The 17566-nt window shown below is 54.7% G+C and overlaps 8 protein-coding genes across 8 annotated transcripts; 4 read left to right on the forward strand and 4 right to left on the reverse strand.

The window, feature by feature from the left end:
- Positions 1 to 364: 364 nt before the first annotated feature.
- On the forward strand, positions 365 to 3093 carry CTK2 (RNA polymerase II C-terminal domain kinase beta subunit). The gene is made up of 3 exons (XM_062949192.1): positions 365 to 833; positions 888 to 1095; positions 1152 to 3093. The coding sequence occupies exons 1-3, from the start codon at positions 598 to 600 to the stop codon at positions 2088 to 2090; spliced, it is 1383 nt and encodes a 460-aa protein (XP_062797853.1). The 5' UTR covers positions 365 to 597; the 3' UTR covers positions 2091 to 3093.
- QC764_606900 (uncharacterized protein) lies at positions 2990 to 5699 on the reverse strand. The gene is made up of 2 exons (XM_062949193.1): positions 4833 to 5699; positions 2990 to 4771 (listed from the first exon to the last, which is right to left on the reverse strand). The coding sequence occupies exons 1-2, from the start codon at positions 5123 to 5125 to the stop codon at positions 3166 to 3168; spliced, it is 1899 nt and encodes a 632-aa protein (XP_062797854.1). The 5' UTR covers positions 5126 to 5699; the 3' UTR covers positions 2990 to 3165.
- A 398-nt stretch (positions 5700 to 6097) lies between these two features.
- QC764_606910 (uncharacterized protein) lies at positions 6098 to 10203 on the forward strand (the record flags this gene model as incomplete). The annotated part of the gene is made up of 5 exons (XM_062949195.1): positions 6098 to 6343; positions 6417 to 8622; positions 8747 to 9033; positions 9087 to 9311; positions 9371 to 10203. Exons 4-5 carry the CDS (start codon positions 9098 to 9100, stop codon positions 10201 to 10203), a joined length of 1047 nt encoding a protein of 348 aa, XP_062797855.1. The 5' UTR covers positions 6098 to 6343; positions 6417 to 8622; positions 8747 to 9033; positions 9087 to 9097.
- QC764_606905 (uncharacterized protein) lies at positions 8160 to 8502 on the reverse strand (the record flags this gene model as incomplete). The annotated part of the gene is made up of 2 exons (XM_062949194.1): positions 8160 to 8323; positions 8439 to 8502. The coding sequence occupies 2 exons, from the start codon at positions 8500 to 8502 to the stop codon at positions 8160 to 8162; spliced, it is 228 nt and encodes a 75-aa protein (XP_062797856.1).
- A 1072-nt stretch (positions 10204 to 11275) lies between the features above and the next one.
- Positions 11276 to 12405, forward strand: QC764_606915 (uncharacterized protein; the record flags this gene model as incomplete). The annotated part of the gene is made up of 3 exons (XM_062949196.1): positions 11276 to 11404; positions 11466 to 12029; positions 12055 to 12405. 3 exons carry the CDS (start codon positions 11276 to 11278, stop codon positions 12403 to 12405), a joined length of 1044 nt encoding a protein of 347 aa, XP_062797857.1.
- Positions 12406 to 13175: 770 nt separating this feature from the next.
- Positions 13176 to 13554, reverse strand: QC764_0096520 (uncharacterized protein; the record flags this gene model as incomplete). The annotated part of the gene is made up of 2 exons (XM_062940996.1): positions 13176 to 13367; positions 13429 to 13554. 2 exons carry the CDS (start codon positions 13552 to 13554, stop codon positions 13176 to 13178), a joined length of 318 nt encoding a protein of 105 aa, XP_062797858.1.
- A 209-nt stretch (positions 13555 to 13763) lies between these two features.
- On the reverse strand, positions 13764 to 14919 carry QC764_0096530 (uncharacterized protein; the record flags this gene model as incomplete). The annotated part of the gene is made up of 3 exons (XM_062940997.1): positions 14765 to 14919; positions 14659 to 14704; positions 13764 to 14574 (listed from the first exon to the last, which is right to left on the reverse strand). Exons 1-3 carry the CDS (start codon positions 14823 to 14825, stop codon positions 13764 to 13766), a joined length of 918 nt encoding a protein of 305 aa, XP_062797859.1. The 5' UTR covers positions 14826 to 14919.
- Positions 14920 to 15513: 594 nt separating this feature from the next.
- QC764_606930 (uncharacterized protein) lies at positions 15514 to 17052 on the forward strand (the record flags this gene model as incomplete). The annotated part of the gene is made up of 2 exons (XM_062949197.1): positions 15514 to 16059; positions 16117 to 17052. The coding sequence occupies 2 exons, from the start codon at positions 15514 to 15516 to the stop codon at positions 17050 to 17052; spliced, it is 1482 nt and encodes a 493-aa protein (XP_062797860.1).
- Between the last annotated feature and the right edge of the window lie 514 nt (positions 17053 to 17566).

The raw sequence follows: 17566 nt of genomic DNA on the forward strand, positions 1-17566 counted from the left end.
CTGGATTAATTGCGATTTTGACTTGAGCATACGGATAACCGCCTGTGTGGTTGGATCGCATTGTGATATCGTGGGAGTTGTTGGGCTTGTCGGGTTTGCAATCCGGCCATGGTCAGCGTGACATGTTCTAGAACATTGCTAATTTGGTCAGGTAGCTAGCTCCCTGAGTGACAGCGGGGGTGCGGGGGATGTTTAGGGGACGAGCAGTGTCAATCGAAAATCAGAACAGCTGGGTATCGAGCATAAGTTGTTGTAGTGGAGAATCCCTTCGTGCAGGTGGTCGTGGTGGGTGGGCGATCAAGAAGTGGGGCTGGAGCTGCGCGTCACCACGCGACAAAAGCTTATCTTATCGAGCACGTCGTCGCCGCAATTGTTGCATCTGGCTTCAACCGCAAGCTCCTACAAGGCCATTGTCCAAAGGCCACTCCATCGTCAAAATCTGTCGCAACTGCCATATGTGACCAAAGGCAGCCTCCTCTTGTCCCGGAGCCTGTGCAAATCCCCTTCCAGACAAACCTTTCTCTGCGTGGCTCCTCACCTTGACCTTGAACCTCGACCGCCTCTCCGCCCCCGCATGACGACGGTATCACGGCCACGATGGCACCATCCGCGGCGAACCCGACGGCTCCGGCTACTAACGGACAGTCCGCCGCCCCCGCCGACGATGTTCCGATAGGACCTGTCACCGGCCTGTCTGAGATGGCCACCCAGTACATCTCGGAGCAGACACTACAACAGAGGCTTAAGGCCATAGCGTACGAAGAGGCAAAGGACGACCATTATAGGATAAGAGGCGTCCAATTGATTGACAACGTCCGCGAGGCACTGCAATTGTACGGCCAGCATTGCTTTCCGTGACCAAGTTCAAGACGCTGACGCGCTGCTAGACCCATCAAGACATTCGATACCGCAGCGATATACTACCACCGATTTCGGATCAGGTTTCCAAGTAGCGAATACAACTATGAAGATGTTGCACTTGCCGCTTTGTTTGTGGCCTGCAAGTCTGAGGATACCATCAAAAAGTCACGAGATATTCTCTGCGCTGCCCATAACCTACGGTCACCCCACGACAAGAAGACACCCGATGACAAGGTAAGGATGTTTTTCGTCCATCCACTTTCTGAAATCTGTCCTGACAGCCAACGCAGCATTTTGACGCCCCCTCCAAGTTCACGATAGGACTTGAACGCCACATTCTCGAAACCATCGGATTCGACTTTCGAGCGCCATACCCGCAGAAGTTGTTGATCAAGATGGCCAAGAAGCTGGTACCGGAAGGGGAGCGCAACATGAAGTTTCCACGGGGAGAATGGAGCACGCTCACTTCATCGGAAAAACTACTACATACGGCCTACGACATGTCCATTGACATTTACAAGACCTTCGTGCCCATCAAGCAGACAGCCCTCACCATGGTGTTGTCTATTGTGAGACTCACGGCCATGTTGATGGAACAAAGCTTGGAGCCGCCGAGGTTCAAAACGAAGGTGGCATCGCGTACGCAAGAAGCGTGTGTATATGAGACGATGTTGGATCTTATGGATCTGTACACCACCCACCCACGTTCCACCAAGGTCGGACTCAACTACGAGCTTCAGCACCTGATGGATGTCAAGATCGAGATCAACAAGAGAATGACAGCCGAAGGCTTTCAGCGATACAACGCCATGTGCAAAAAGTGCACCGATCAACCTGACAACCGTTCTGTCACGCCGGGGTCCGTAACCTCGCCAGCAACCAACATCTCCGGGACCGGGGGGACCTCAGTTAAGCGCAAGAGGGCGAACAGCGAAGGCACCCTGCGCTTCGTGTTTGACGCGGGAGCTGCCCGCCAGGAACGAAATCTGGCTGCGACATATTTCAACGACGAATACGAGGAGTACGAGGTGGAGGTGGAAGAAGAGATCAAGGTCCCACCAACTGACCCCCGGCATAACGCGGGCGGCGGACGGGGCAGCCATCACGGCCACCACGGTGGCCACCACAACAATCGACACGACTACGGCTACCACAACAGAGGCGGTAGGCACCCATATCACGATAACCGACACAGGGGCAACCGGCGAGGAGGCGCTGGGATGAACTAGAGGTCTGCGCCGAGGTCGGGCTAGGCGTCTCCTCCGGGTATTGGACACGGCCAGCCGACACCGGACCAGCCTTTTCCTCCTGGGCCTCAGTTCACGTTGCCTATTCGGCCAAAGCCATCTGAAAAGCCCAAAGAACCTGTACCTGAAACGCCGAAAGAACCCGCGCCTGGAAAGCCCAAAGAACCAATACCCAAACAGGCCAAAAAACAACTGACAACACCTCAGAAGAGAGTCGTCCCCGACGAAGCCGATAAACCAGGCTCGCCGAGTGCAAAGCGCCCTGCCGTGGCACACACTGCTGCTGTGTACCGTGCCGTGCCGCAGCCCTACGGTCATGCCCATCCCAAGCAGCCTGTGGCTCAGGATCCCTACCACGTCACGTATTCCGCCGGCGGTGGGCCATCAGGGTATGCGCATCTGGGGAGAGTGGTGCCTCAAGCATTCTTCAACAGGCTCAGGGGCCGGCGTTTCGTAAGAGACAGGACCCATCCGTGGCAAGACCCCAGTAGTGCCACGACAGGGCGGACAAGAAGTGGATATGTAGGAAGGAACGAGTTGCCTCCTTGGAGGCGAGGTGGTAATCTTGTGCCTGCGGCGGAGGTGCAGGGTCAACAGCAGGGCAGCGCGTCGGGGGAGACGGAAGGTCCACCACAACAGACCAATGCGCCGGACGAGAAGCAGGTGGGCGCTACCAAGGATGAGGAAGAAGGTGCAGCAGCACAGGACCAGGAGCAGAAGAAAGACACAGCAGAAGATGAGAAGCCCGAGGAATAAAAAGACATGTTGTCATGCTGGGTGTGTTATTGGTGTTTGGAGTCTACGGGAGTTCTGATCAGCGGATGATAATTGATACCCAAAAATACACCACAAGACGGTGAGGCGGCTTGATGTGCTGGTTTTGGAAAAGAGGAAAGGCATTGCTGCTGCTAAAAGTGTATAAATTCTAGATGAAGACTTTGGGGGGGTGTCGTTCGTTCCCGAAAGCGAGAAAATAGTACCCAACCTACCAACCAACGCCATGCTAAACATGAGAGCGTATGCAAATGCTTTTTTTTTTTTTTTTCCTAAAGGGGGGTCAAGTATCCTCCTCCCCCCGCCTCATCAACGCTTCCCTCAGCAGTTGCCTATGCTCCTTTATCACCTCATCCGCCTCCTTTGTCCGTCCCTGCACCCTGAGGCATTGATCAAGCGCGAGGAGCCCATCGGAAAGGTGGACGTCCTCCCCGTGCTCTTTCCAGCTTATGCGGCCCCGTTTTATCACCTGTCGGAGGATTCCCTCGGCAGCTCGTACATCTCCCATGGCCATTTTTATGGAGCCGTACAAGAGATTGAACGACTCGGAGGCCTCCTGGACTTTGTTGACCTCTTTTAGTTTTATCGGATCGAGGAGGATGGGCTCGAGGAGGGAAGAGGCGGAGGTTAGGTCGCCTAGGGTGAAGTAATGGGATGCCAGCCAGGCGCGGACGTCCATTTCCCTGCCGTCGAACACGTCAGGGAGGGAGGAGGTTACCCGAGTAAAAAGGGAGTGGAATTTGGGGGTGAGGAGGGTGGAGGAGGAGGGATGGTGGGGGGGGAGGGAGGTGAAGATGGAGAGGTTGGACAGTTCTATTGTTCTTTTGTGGAGGGGGGAATAGTGGGAGGAAAAAAGGGAGACGGCGAGGGAGATGAGGGAGGAGAGGTGGGTGTGGTTGATTAGGGGGGACTTGTCATCGTTGTCTGGTGATGGTGAGGAGGGGGGCGAAAACAGGAGGGATTTCCCGTTGGAGTAGAGGACTTTCCAGAGCTGGGCGGTGGGGTGGGGGATGGCGCCGTTTTGGAGGCGGACGGTTTCGGTCAGTTCGAAGAGGTGTTTGAGGAGGTAGGTTTCCAGCCGTTGGAAGTTTGGGTCGGGGATGGAGCGGAAGAGGGTGAGGGCGTGCATTACCCAGAAGAAGAGGAGGGGGGATTCTCGACCGCTGGAGAGGGTGGAGGTGAGCTCGGCGAAGGTGATGCGGATTACTTTTATTGACTGGGCGCGGTTGTCGGGGTGGGAGGTGTCGTGGAACAGACGGACGGCGGTCATCAGCCGGCGCCAGATCTCGAAGCCGCGGCGGACGCCGGTGTGGGTTGCCATCACGGCTTTGTCGTTGCGGGCTTGGTCTGGGGAGGTGGTGTCTTCGAGGAAGGACCAGCGGTTGGAGGTGAAGGATGCCGTGAAGTAATCCCTCACGGCGCGGTACATGTTCTCGGTTGACTGGAGGGTGTCGGGTGCCTGGAGGTTTCGAGGGGAGGGTGATCGGGAGAGAGACAAGGCGGTGGAGGTGGATGGGGGGGAGCTGGCGGTTTGCTTTCGGGATTTGTGTTGTCGGAGGAGGTACCGTCGTTCGTCGTCCGTCATGAGCGACAAATCGATCCATTTGCCGTTTACTGGCAATAAACCTCTCCGTCGCTGTACATAAGGGACAGCATGCTGTTCATGATGGTGCGATGGAATAATCTCCTCGACATCATCCTCCTGAAGTTCGGGTTCGGGTTCGGGTTGGGCATGCTGACTGGCGTCTCCTGCTGCGGGCCGCATCGGCATCGGCATCGGCACGGGTTGCTTCAGCTTCGGCTTCCTTGGCCTGTTAGCCAAAGCGCTGTCCGATCTCTTACGTTTCCCGAGGCCCCATCGTTTAAATCGTGCTCTGTACATTTTGTTCCTGTGGGTTTTGGTTTTGCTCGTCAGCAAACCCCCATCCCCTGCGCGAGTGGCCGACTTACGTGGCAAGGAAGCCATATCGAACCTCCATCGTCTGCATCAGCTGCGACAGGGTTTCACGATGGTAAAGCTGGGTGATTATTTCCCTGTGCTTGCTGAAGTCCTCCTCGGTCGCCCATTTCTTCGTTCCGGTACTACTGCCTCCTCCTCCTCCTCCTCCTCCTCCTCCTCCTCTTCCTCCTTCTTCTTCTCCTTCTCCTCCTGTCAGGCCTGTGATGCCGCTAGCCGGTGGTGCAGCTTCCCGTTCGACTGCCACGGTTGAAGGCCCGGGGCCAGCTCCGTCGCTTGCCACCATACTATTTTCCCCGCCCGGACGGATGTTCCCGTGATACTTTTGCAAGAAACCCGGAGTACTGACCAGTGGTTTGTACACGGTTTGCTATAACGGAATGACGCGGGCGCTCCAGGTGCAAAAGAGGATCGTGGATTTTTATTCAGGAACAGCTACTGGCGGCGAAGGAGATGCGGAGAAGGATAGGATAGGATGGGCTGCCTGGTTGGTGGTGGTGGTCGTGTGGAAAAGGGTAGTGGAAAGTGTCCAAGTTCTGGGAGAAGCTGATGGTGGGACGACCAACGCGGGATGGAAGCGACGGCATGCAGCACACCCCCTCAGGTCCGGGGGACTGCCAGGCCCTTTCAAATCATGCAAGATGCCGAGAAATAAGGGCACATGGCAAGACCCGTGGACATGGCAGCGGGTTGCTGGGAGAAGCGCTTCGGCAACGGGAGAGGCGCTGTTGCGCGTGCGTGCGTGCGTGCGTGCGTGTGTGTGTGTGTGTGTGTGTGTGTATGTGTGAGTGTGTATGTGTGTGTCTGTGTGTTGTGCGACAGGGGCGTGGGTGTGGTGTGCATAAAATGTTCGGGTGGGATCCAATCAGCGGCGTGCCATCCCGCGTGGTTGTAGGCTGGCTGCTGGTGACGACGACCCAGCAGCAGCTCACACACACACACCCACGGCAATGCAAGAAGATATGTCCGAAGAGCCTGTTGCGTCAGAACGTAAAGGGGTTCAAGCTTGGGGAGATTGGATTGTGGCTTGGGGTAGGTAGCCAGCAGTGGTGGTGATGAGTTGTGGTCTTGGGAGGTGTGGTTGATGTAAGCTTCTTGGCAGTGGGTTTTCAAGATGATGTTGGCGACCGATCTGACTGAGTCGGCGAGCAGGAAAGACAACTCAACTCGCTAATGCTTTTATAGAAGGTGTCTACGTCTTGTGCGTTACGTTCCGGCGCCCCTGTTTGCCGATTCTCACTGTTCTGCCGCCAACAGACTCGACCATGTTGCTGCCGTACCACCGAGGGGTATATCTGAGGAAATAATTTTGTGACAGCTAAGCATGGTTTTTTCTGTTTTTGACTATTGTAACCGAAGTTCATAATGCTCGGCACCTGTCTTTGGATGTCTGGTGATGTCAGATTGCCATACGTGGCATGAGAGAATGCTGTTTTTTACCATGCCGTCACAGCTTCTATGGCAGTGAGGAAGGCATTGATTGTGGTCTATATACTGACCAAAGGTAAGCGATAACCCATATCCCTAGCAAAAGCAAAGAGAAGCATTCAAACTTTCCACAGCTAAAGCAATCAAAGGTGACAGCGCAGAAGAAACGAATCGGGTATCATTGGCGCGCACTCTCGCGCTGCACATGGCTCAAAGGACCAGAGCAAACCATCCCCAACTCCGCTCATAACGACACTCCCAGATTCCGCAAAGACAGACCCCAGACTCGGAAAAGAAAACTTGTCCCGGGCCAAACCCGCCGCGCCTAGACAACCTCATCGGCCTTGTCACTCTCCACGTTCGAACCCTTCTCCTGCTCCTGCCGCTCCTCGGTATCGGTTCTCCAGTGCTCCTCGGCAACATTGTTCTGCTCCTCGGTATCCTTGTCCTCCTGCTCCTCAGCAGCATCCTTGCTCTGCTGCTCCTCAGCATTGTCCATCTGCTGCTCGCCGGCATCCTTCTCCCCATCCTCAACCTCAACCACCTCCTTCTCGACCGGATCGACAACTTTGTCCGTGGCACGACCGGATGCAACTGGACGAGCCGGAGCAGTCTCGGGAAGAGCAAGACCAAACACGGCGTAGCCAAGCTCGTCCAAATCCTCCACGATCAAAGCGCACCAAGATTCCTGCTCGACGCTGATCTCGGCCTCGGTGCGGGCGACGTACACGAGAGGGTAATTCCACGTCTCGGAATTCTCTCCCTTCTCACGATGGGATTCGAGCTGCTTGATGGTGCCCTCGATCAACATCATCTCTTCGCGCTTGAGTTTGTTGCTGTCGTCTCCTGTGGGCGGGAATTCAGTTGGCAGCTGAAGGGGAGAAAAAGGAAATCGGAATGGCTTACCCTCCACTTTGAGTCCCTTGTCCTTGAGGTACTCATCATACGCCTCGATAATGTCCTTGGTCTCGATGGGACGGGGCGGGGCTGTGACACCGCGGCTGATCCAGGCGTTTTCATTGTCGATGTAGATGTCAAAGATGTCGACGGTTCCCAACCGGAGCAGGGCATCGACTATCAAGGGGCTGTTGTCACTGTAGAGAACGAGGACGATGCCCTCCTCCTTGGCGGCGCGGAGAACGCGGACTGAGTCGCTGAAATAGGCAAGCTGCTCGACGGCGTTGGCTCTGCCGTAAGCTTTCATGTAGGCCTCCTCGGAAGCCTTTTGCTTGGCGCGGTACTCTTTCTTGGAGATGCCGAGGTGGGCGAGTATGTCAGGCCTGCGGGAGAGGTCTGGTTAGAGAGTGCAGAAACGCGAGAAGATTTTTTGCGACTCACCAGGCACCGCTGTAGGAGTACGCCTCCATGATCTCGTCTTGGGTGGGCATCTGGTGGGTGGGAAAGACCTTCTGGAAGACCTTGCGCATGGCGTGGCAGATGCCAGTGCGGTTCTCGAGAATGGCGCTGGCGTCGAACACGAGGGCTTTGGGACGGACACCCTCGTATTTGGGGATCTCGTCCACCTTGTCGAAGGAGCGCTTCATTGGGGCCCGTTCACCTGGTTGAAAGTGTTAGTTGGTAGGGAAAGGTTCTGGGGAAAGGTGAGAGGTGAGAGGCGTTCAGGGAGGTCAAGATGTTGTGGAAGGTGAAGGGAATTGCGAGACGCGAAGATATTTGTAGATGGGCAAGAGGCTCTGGAAGGTAGGATATGTAGCCCACCGGGCCACATGACTGGAGGAGTAGGGTATTGTTGAAGATGGGACGAAAGGAAGGCCCTGAGTGAGATCGGACGAAAAGACATGGTCTCTGGGCTGGGTAATGTGGGTTGAAAAGATAAGAGTCTCAAAGATGATGGGACAAAGAGATGGGCCCGAAACGCCGCCTCCTGGCCCTCATGGACTCGTCCCAGAGCCTTCTCGTGCTCCCGGAATCTGCCCATGAGAGCCTCGAGGTGCTCGAGAGCCGGCTCGGAGCCGGGTTCGAACTTGAACCTCGACGCGTTCGCTCATGGTGGTGATGGCTTGGGAACGAAGAGGGTGGAAAGGGAAGTGTGAATCTGGAGGTGGGTTTTGTGGGCTAGAGGAGGAATAGAAGGAAGTGCGGCTTGTGTGTGCGGTTGGGACTATGGGCGGCTTGGGTATCAAGGCAATGAGGCTGCGATGTCAACTTACCACCGTTGTCGTCGTCGGTGATCACGAACTCGCCGCTGATGTGCTGCGGCTTGGTGGGAGACATCTCGGCGTTTTGCCAGCCGACAGGGTGATTGTGGTTGGTGTTGGAGGAATAGGAGGCGGGGCTAAAGAGTTATTTCGACCGTCGACGGTGGAAATACTTATAATAGCCTGGCATATCGTGGTGAGTGAAAAGGCAAGAGCCTGACAATAGGTGGCCTTGATATTCACATTTGTGGGCTCTCATTCAGTCTGGGACCACAATAACAGCATTGTGCAACTCTTTATCTTGCTCTTCATTCTGATAGCTTCTTTCAGGCTCTGCTTGAGCCATTATTCCTATTCACTTGAGTAATTGTCTCCTATATCGCTCCTCGATCTTGAAATTGACCCTAACCCTGAGAAGGCTGGTTGGATCCCAGCAAATTCAGATCAAGTCGGGTTTCGCGGCATTTCTTGGTCCCAACACTTGACATGATCTATTTTCAGCATCAGTGTCAAATTTGATCAATATTTTTGATTTATGAGCTGAAGTTTCATGAAATATACCACACAGCCAATAGAATCATTCTGTATCTCCAGGTTTCGAGTTCAGGTCGGTTCCTCCACTTCAGAGCTTGACTCATGTAGCTCTTTCAATTGACAAAGCCATAGGCATCATGGGCAGCACCACCACCACCACCCCCGACATTCGCCTGTCGACAGACCTAATCTCTCATCTCCAAAAAGCCATCCCTCAAGACGGAACCCGTGACTCCCTCCTCAGCTCCGTCATCCCTTCCCTTCTGAAGAGCGTGGCCGAGATCGCCAGAGACCTACAAAGCTCCCACCACGTCTCCGCAGCCGGCACCTCCAACATCTTTGGCGATGACCGTACGCTTTCTTTCTCATCTCCTTGCCTCAGACCAAATCATACTAATCTCAACCCCCAGAACTCAACGTCGACGTCCAAGCCGAAGCCCACATTCGCCAAGCCATCACCTCCTGTCCCACCATCGTCACCGCCTCCAGCGAAGAAGACCCGGTCGAACGCCCCGTTGTCCACACCTCCTCCTCCTCCTCCTCTTCCTCCTCCTCTTCCTCATGCCACGAAAAATACACCCTCGCCTTCGACCCCCTAGACGGCAGCTCCATCATCCCCTCCAACTGGACGGTCGGCGCCATCATCGGCCTCTGGGACGGCCCCTCAGCCCTCAACACACCCCCCTCCAAATCCCAATTCCTTTCCATCCTGGGCGTCTTCGGCCCCCGCACAACAGCCATCATCGCCATCCGGCTCCTGTCTTCCCTTCCATCAATCTGCCTAGAAGCAGGCCTTGACAACCTAACCCAAACATGGGAACTCACCCGCCCTGCTTTGTCTCTCTCGGCCCCGAACCCAAAGACAAAATACTTTTCTCCGGCCAATCTGAGGTCGGCGTCGGATATACCACAGTATGCCAGCTTGGTGAGCCAGTATATCGCCCAGGCGTACACGCTGAGGTACTCGGGGGGGTTGGTGCCGGACATTGTCCACGGGTTGGTCAAGGGGCATGGGGTTTACTTGTCGCCGGTGAGCGGGAGGCACGGAGCCAAGTTGAGGCGGCTGTATGAGCTTTGTCCTGTCGCGCTGGTGGTCGAGTGCGCGGGAGGGGAGGCGGTGGAGTTTGAAAGGGGGGGGAGGCGGATTTTGGAGAGGGAGGTCAGGGAGACGGATGAGAGGGGGGGTGTTGTTTGCGGGAGCGGGGAGGCTGTTGCGGAGGCGGTGGGTAGACTGTTTGCCTGATTTCTAGAATAGAATGACGGAGCTTGGGGTCAGGGTTGGGTGGTGTGTTTTGGACAGGGAGGATAGATTTGAAAGTATGTTTGATCGGAACGTTCGCCCCTCAGCACGCAAAATATCCAAATGTCTACCCGGTCCGAGACACCCGGAAGCACGGCAAAGACAGCAACTAGTGATTGGCACCGGCGTTGATGCTTCTTTTACCATGCCTGACTGGCGGTGGTTGCCGTTTGACATGGTTTTCGAAGCTTGATGATGTTGCGGAGTGGTCCTGGGTGATGTTAAGCATTGGAAATACGCCTTCGCAACCCAACGAGCGAAAGAAACAGAGACGCCTTGACTAATCTCCGTCGGGATGTTGACGGGGGTCATCAGCTTTCAAGGATCGTCAAAGGATCACGATAAAAGTCAGACCTTAGTGCAGAAGGAGACAGGGGTGAGAAGCTGTTTGCTATTTTGGACATTGTCTCCAGCAAACTTTATTTGCACCTCCGGAACTGTGGCTGACGGGCGGGCAACCGTTCCAGAGGCAGTGCAGCAGCTAAGCGCTAAACTTTGGCGACAACAGCCCCTGTCTTCAAAGATGAAGATGCCTTGACCACCAAGCCAGCAGCCAAATGCACCAAACGAAGCACATTCAGACCTCAAATTACAACCAACTCAACACCAGAATAACATACAACCCGAGACCTCTCCATAGGCTGCAAATACCCACCTACATACTCTACTCTGCACCAAAAGAACCCGAGACAACCTCCCCCCTGCAGCAGCCGGGCGTGGTGGAGCCCCTGTCATGTCATCAAAGCCAAGCTGTGTTTCCCTTGCTTGTCGCTGCCTGCCTCAGATCTCACCATGCGCGCGTGGTGTGAATCGGCGTGAGCCACGTTTGAGATGTTGAGATTTTCCCGATCGTGGTAGTTCCCCGACGGTGTTTTTTTCTCCCCCTTCCCTCGTGGGAGGTAATGGGTGTATATCACTGACCCAACCTCTTTCGAGGAACTTCTGTTCGTTCCGTCAAACATCCTCTTCTCCTCTCCAGCCATCCGGCATCACCAACCAAACACAAAGCGCAAAAATGCCCCCCAAAACCCTCCTCCTCCAAACCCTCCCCCCCATCCTCCTCAACCTCGCCACCCTCATCCTCTGCTGCTTGGTGATCTTTTCCGGCTTCAACAACTCCCTCACCTCCATCCACTGGCTCAAGGTATTTATTTCCTTCCTTTCCCGTAGGACCCTCCCCCCTGATATTTGCTAACGATCCCCAGACCGACAACACAGCCATCTCCCTCCCCACCCCCCTCCCCTCCTCGGGCCCCCTAAAAGACCTCTCAACCCTAACCGGAACCGACTACCTCTCCCCTTCCTCCTCCCCCCTCCCAGAGCATGCAACCCTCCACCTCCTGACGGAATGCTCCCTCACCCCCACATCAACAACCTGCTCCCCCCCCGACATCAACTTCTGGTTCCGCCCCGAACGCGACCTCAAACTCTCCGAGCCCTCCCGCACCCACAACTCCATCCTCTTCAAGGACTCTCTCCGTTCCTACACCCGCTCGGCACGCTTCATCGAGTGGTCTTTCATCGTGGGTGTGATCTGCGCTCTTTCCGCCCCGGTGGAGAGCTACTTCTCCCCATTGCTGGCAAGTATAACATGCGGGTTTGGGATGGTGTTCCTTGGCGCAGGGACGATAACAGGCGCCGTGATTTACAAGCGACTTTCCGACGCGATCAATGATGTCTTTGGCGGGTTTGGGATCGCGGCCAAGAACGGGGGCTGGCCGGTGGCGTTGGGGTTGGTGGCGGCTGGGTTGTTTGGGGGGCATGTGGGGGTATGTGATTGCTTATAGGAGGCAGAAGGGGAAGGGGTGGAAGATGGGGGGTAGTGAAAGGGGTGTTGAGGGGGGAGAGGTGGATGTGCCGCTTGTGGGTGGTTACGAGAAGCAGAGTAATGGTGGGCAGCGACAGCAGCAGCGACAGCAGCAGCAGCAGCAGCAGCAAGGGGTGGTGATGGGGGATAGGGATGTGGAACGGAGGATGGAGGATGACTGGGCGGCGCCGGATGAGTATTCCGGGAGGAGGGGGGATGGGAATAACACGAAACGGAGTAGTAACGTCCCGCTTGTGTCGATGGGGGCGGGGGGGAATAACAGACAGACGAGGGATTTGAACACGGCGTATGAGCCGTACAGCCGTCAGCAGTTTTGAGGAGGTGATGATGGATGGATGAGAGAACAGTTCTCTTTTGTGTTTGGTAAGCACCGGTGGGCTATATCTTGAATTTTTTTGGATAAGCAGCGACTTGTTTTATGGGAAAGGGTATCAATCTAGAGTCAATTAGCACGGTTGGGCATTTCAGAAGAAATTGACAATGTAAAATTAGTTATCAAACCAAAATTCTTTCACATCAAAAGAAAAAAATAGCGAAAAAAGTGAAAAAGAAAAAAAAAGCAAAAGAAAAAAAAGAAAAAGGTAAAAAAGCTCACCAGACCACCTCCCACCGGGGCTACCATCTCGCAAACTCCCTCCCAAGGGAGTCACCAAGGTCGGGAGCCGGTGGAGAGATGGCACCAAGTTATCGTCGTCACGACAGAGCTTGGAAGTCCAGCTACGAAAACCATGCCGTGCGGGATTGTACCACCAGGGGGGGTCAAACGGATGACCTCCTGCGCAGTGTTGGCCGAGACCAAGTTCTGGCAGGGTGGGAAAGCGCACCCTTGCATACTGACAGTTGCGCCATCCAAGCTGCGTTCTTCTGGTTCAACTGCCAGTGTAGGATCGACGGAAGATGAGGTCGGACGTGGAGTATATATACCCGTGCCTTCTCTGGAGCATCTGCGCACAACAAACACCTGTCACGCCCATCCCGCGTTGCCTTCATGTTTGTCATTGCAGCCTCAACACTTCCGTTCTTGGTTGACCAGCTGCTTGCTTGCTACTTCATCCCAGCTCTTCCCTCCAAACTTTAATGCCCAGGCTCACAACTTGAAATCGGCATTTGTCTTCTCCCATCCATCATTTGTCTCTTCCATCGCCGCCACCTTTTCCGACAATCTGACCTTCAAGCTGCGCGCCCTCTCCGTGCACAACTCATACATCGTCGTCAAATTAAACAACAAAGTATGCGACGACCGACCAGCATCCACCATTCCCTCCAACAATGCTCGTCCCTACAGTTAAAAACGTTAGCAACTCTCTCATCTCAACAAACAAAAGGAAAACACAACTCACCTCCTGCATCCTCCCCACATAAAGCAAACAAACGGCCAGATTTACCATCACCATCTCATCACCCTCTTCCTCCTCCTCCAACTCCCTCCACTTCGCCACCGCTTCCTCATACTCCCCATCCGCCATATCACACAAGGCCAAAACCACCTTCTCCCCCCTCGTGACCCTCCCTCCCCATTCATCACACAACCCCTCGCGGCATCCACATCCCCCAACCTCAACCAAAGCAACGCCCTCATCATCTCCATCTTCCCCCCATCCCCAACCTTCAACCCCCTCAAGTGCTCCCCCGCCCCCTTCACATCCCCCATCTCCACCAACGTCCCCTGCAACCCTCACCCCAAATCCTCCAACCTCTCCCTCCACAGCTCCCGCGAAGAGTTATCATGCTCCCCCATCGCCTCACCCAACTTCACCCTCGCCTCCCTCGCCAGCTCATAATAACTCATCACCGCCCGCCTCAAATCCCCAAACCCAATCGCCTGCAGTCGTACATTCAACACCCTCAACCCCCACGGAACAAGATGATGTGTCTTTCCCGACGTGGGATCCTCAGAGAGATAAAACGCGCTGTTCAGATCCCCCAACGCTTTCACTTCCTGCGCCGCCAAGTCGGTCGAGTTGATCAAGGTCAGGCAGGCCCACCGGGTGTACAGCAGGTCAAAAATCCTGACGTGGTCCGACGGGTCCGGCTGCTGGGGGATGCGGCCTGTTCCGGTGAGGGTTTGCACGGCTGATATGGCGGCCGCGCGGAAGTGGCCCTTTTCCAAGAGTTCGGGAAGGGGGGTTTCGGGCGGCGGTTGCTTGGTTGAGTTGCGGAAGGCGGGGGGAATGTTGAGTGGGGTGAGGGGGTGGAAGATTTCGGGGCGGAGGAGGAAGGAGAAGTCTTTTGGTCGGAGGGGGGCGGTGCTGCCTGGGGGTGGCCGGCGGGGAGTTCCTGGTGTCGGGGAAAGTGCTGGGGAACGGGGGAGGGGGGAAGCAGCGCGGGGGGTGTGAGAGGGGTGCATTCTGGGGGTTGGCTGAGGGATGAGCTGTGGGTTGGGGGATTGGGGGGTGGGTGCTGGGGTTGTGGTGGTTGTTGATGATGATGATGGTGGTGGGATGGTGGTTGATGGTTGGGAGGTTGCTGGTGGTGGGGCTAGCGGGCTGGTTGGGGGGGACGGAAAGAAGGATGGGTTAGTTGTTATGTGTTGAGATGTGAGAGAAGAGTTAGGTTACGGAGGAACTCACTCGGCGGCGTCGAGCGGACCTTTGGTGGAGGAGCGAGGGCGGGTGGCTTTAGAGTTTGGCAGGTCAGGACCGGACACAGATGTCAAGTGACGGTGGCTGGACGTACCTTTGACGGCCGACCGGGTCCGTTTGTGGCCCTTGCCGTCTTCTGGTTGTGTCTGATCCATTGTAGTGTTTGGCAAGTGCCTGGTGGTACTGATAATGGAATGTTGGGGACGATTCGCAGTGTAAACCAGGGGACGGAACTGGAGTGAGGTTGAGAACGATGGGGCTGGTGGGGCAACTTGCCATGCCTCATGACAGCTGCGTCTGGCCGTCAGCACTGAAATCGGGCCGCCACGACAAGATCATGGACACTGTGAAGTGAAATGCCTATGAGGTATCTTTTGAGGTTTATTAATTATCTTTCAAGGTATATCAACTATTTAGAAGGTAGAAGGTCTGCTAATACTTGTTTGAAAAGGCCTGTCAGCTATATTTTGAGGCCTATCAACTATCCTTTTTCAGGTCTATTGCTATCTTCCAACGTCCATTAACTATTATTAAAAGCCTGTCAGTTAGGTTCAAAGTCTCGATAACCGTGTTTTGTCCACGACGTACATGGCAACTGCCACTGCCTACATTACCTCTCAACCTGCCCTCCGTCGTCCGACAGCAACATGAGCCAGAGGATTTCTGCACACCTGGCTCTTTCACAACTTTCCAACCTACCAACTTAGCCAGGCATCACATTCATTCATCAAAACACACATTCGTTCATCAGCACATCATTACAAACAACTATTAGCGCCCATCGTCATGGATCACGATCGCCATGCCCGACGAGAGTGGAATCACCGTTCGCGGGGTTACAAAATGGAGGGCCCTGTTTCCGGAATGATCGAAACTCTCGAAAGTGGAATAGGTGCCGACAAAACGCACCATGTCGAGATGAAACGGAACCTCCACTCGGCTTTCGCCATGCATTCGTCCATACATCTAGCCGACCAGCGGGGCGGTTTCGATGAGCGTTGTCGAGACCCCGGCCTCCTCGACAAAATCATGACTCCACCGCCCATTGGCGCAGGCGACTTGTTCCCCGGGTGCCATGTATCAAAGTATGCGTACGAGGAGTGGGATGTCGACGTCAAGGACACCATCACGATGCAACTTTGTTTCGAACAGCCCAATCACTTAGGTTTGCCACCGGAGGCTATCACAGCCAATTTGGCGGTTGAGCTGTCTCCTCCCGCACCGCCCAACAGAGAGGGAGCGAAGTGGGAAAGGCATCGATACGGGCAGGTTTGGTTCCGGTTCAGCCTGAGCATGGAGACCGACATCTTCAACATGGTGACCAAGAGTCTGGACTTGCCCGGGGAATTACGAGCCATCAGGAAACTTCTCGCCACCGCCGACCTGTTGGTGCAAGCAGCAGCTGAGAATACCATACATTGCAACTATGGGAACAGACCTTGGTAGTTCCAACCCGTCGTGGCGCCCTCTGGGGCATCTAGCAATGCGCCTGATACCTCCTGCAGTAGAGCCGATGTCGTTTCCGCTGATACGGCTGCTGCCACTACAGCACTGGTGAACCTTCAAGGGGCTGGGGATCAAGAGGTGGCGAAGTTGACGGCCGAGAGGGACAAGTTCAGAAGTGATTGGGCGATGCTATCGACAGAGATACGAAACTTGAAAATTAATCTGGCCGTCGAAAAAAACAGCGCGGAGACAACAGAGAAGAAGTTGGAGAAGGCAGAGAAGGGGCTGGAGAAGGTAGTCGAGGAGAGGGATAGGTTGACGTCAAACTCCGAAAGGCAGGCCAAGCAAATCACAGCCCTGAATTATGCTCAAGTAAAACTCAGGAATGAGAACGCAAAACTCAAGGAGGAGCGGACAGAGGCGCAAAATACAAAGAAGAAGTTGGAAAGAGAAGCCAAAGACCTCAGAGGGAAGAACGCCGTCTTGGAGGGAGATCGGAAGGCCGAAAAGGACAGGCAGCAGAAGGCTCGTGAGGAGGAGGACATGAAGCAGAAGATGCTTGATGCCAGAGAACAGAGCTTTTGTGAATGGGAAAGGTTGCTCGAGCAGAGGGAAAGGTCACTGGCCGAGAGGAACACCATGAACCCAGAATCGCATACCCAGATGTCTTCCGAACATATCCAGCAACAGCCTCAACCTTACCCTGTGGGCCCGAACAGTCGCCAGTTCTACGCAGCTCTCGAGACATTGCGGTATTGTTTTCACCAAAACATGAATGCTGTGTCCTGGCAAGAGCAGCAGCTTCGGCAGAGCCACCAGGAGCTTGAGCAGAGAACTCAAGAAATGCAGCGCACTTGGGGTGCCCAACTCAAAGATCGGACGGCCCTGGAAGTCGAACTCGAGAGGAGGGAGAAAGGGCTGCAGAAAAAGAGCTAGACCTGGAAAAGGCTGCCTGGGACCTTGCAGCTAAGGCCAAGGGCGCGCCTCAGCCGCAGCAGGAGGCCCTTCAGAATGGGACTTCTCAAGCAGACAATAACACCATTCCGGAGAAGCCTTTCCGTCCGATTCCGGCATCTGACAATGCGGCAAGTGAAAGAAGGCAAAGCATTTGAGAAAGGTGACTGTTGTTTTGGTTGGGGGTGCTTGTGTCGATGATATGTGGAGCAAGGATGGAAGGATTGGGTGGGTTATGGGGTAGCGATTGGAGATAGCGGATAATGAAGAATTGTTTGTTTGTTTGTTTATGTGAGTTGTTGTGCGATGTGAACAGAGCGAGGGGGGTGTTTATTTTGTCTAGTTATTACGTCTATCCAAATGACTTCGAGGATGGCCCCCAAAAACAATAGTATCTATCATCACCGGGAAGAGAAGATTTCCAAAAACAGAACACAGCCCAAAACCAGACGCCAGAATACCAAACACCAAACACCAAACACCAACGGCACCTCTG

Source organism: Podospora pseudoanserina, chromosome 6 (assembly GCF_035222485.1).
Source record: "Podospora pseudoanserina strain CBS 124.78 chromosome 6, whole genome shotgun sequence".
In the NCBI taxonomy this organism is placed as follows: Eukaryota; Fungi; Ascomycota; class Sordariomycetes; order Sordariales; family Podosporaceae; genus Podospora; species Podospora pseudoanserina.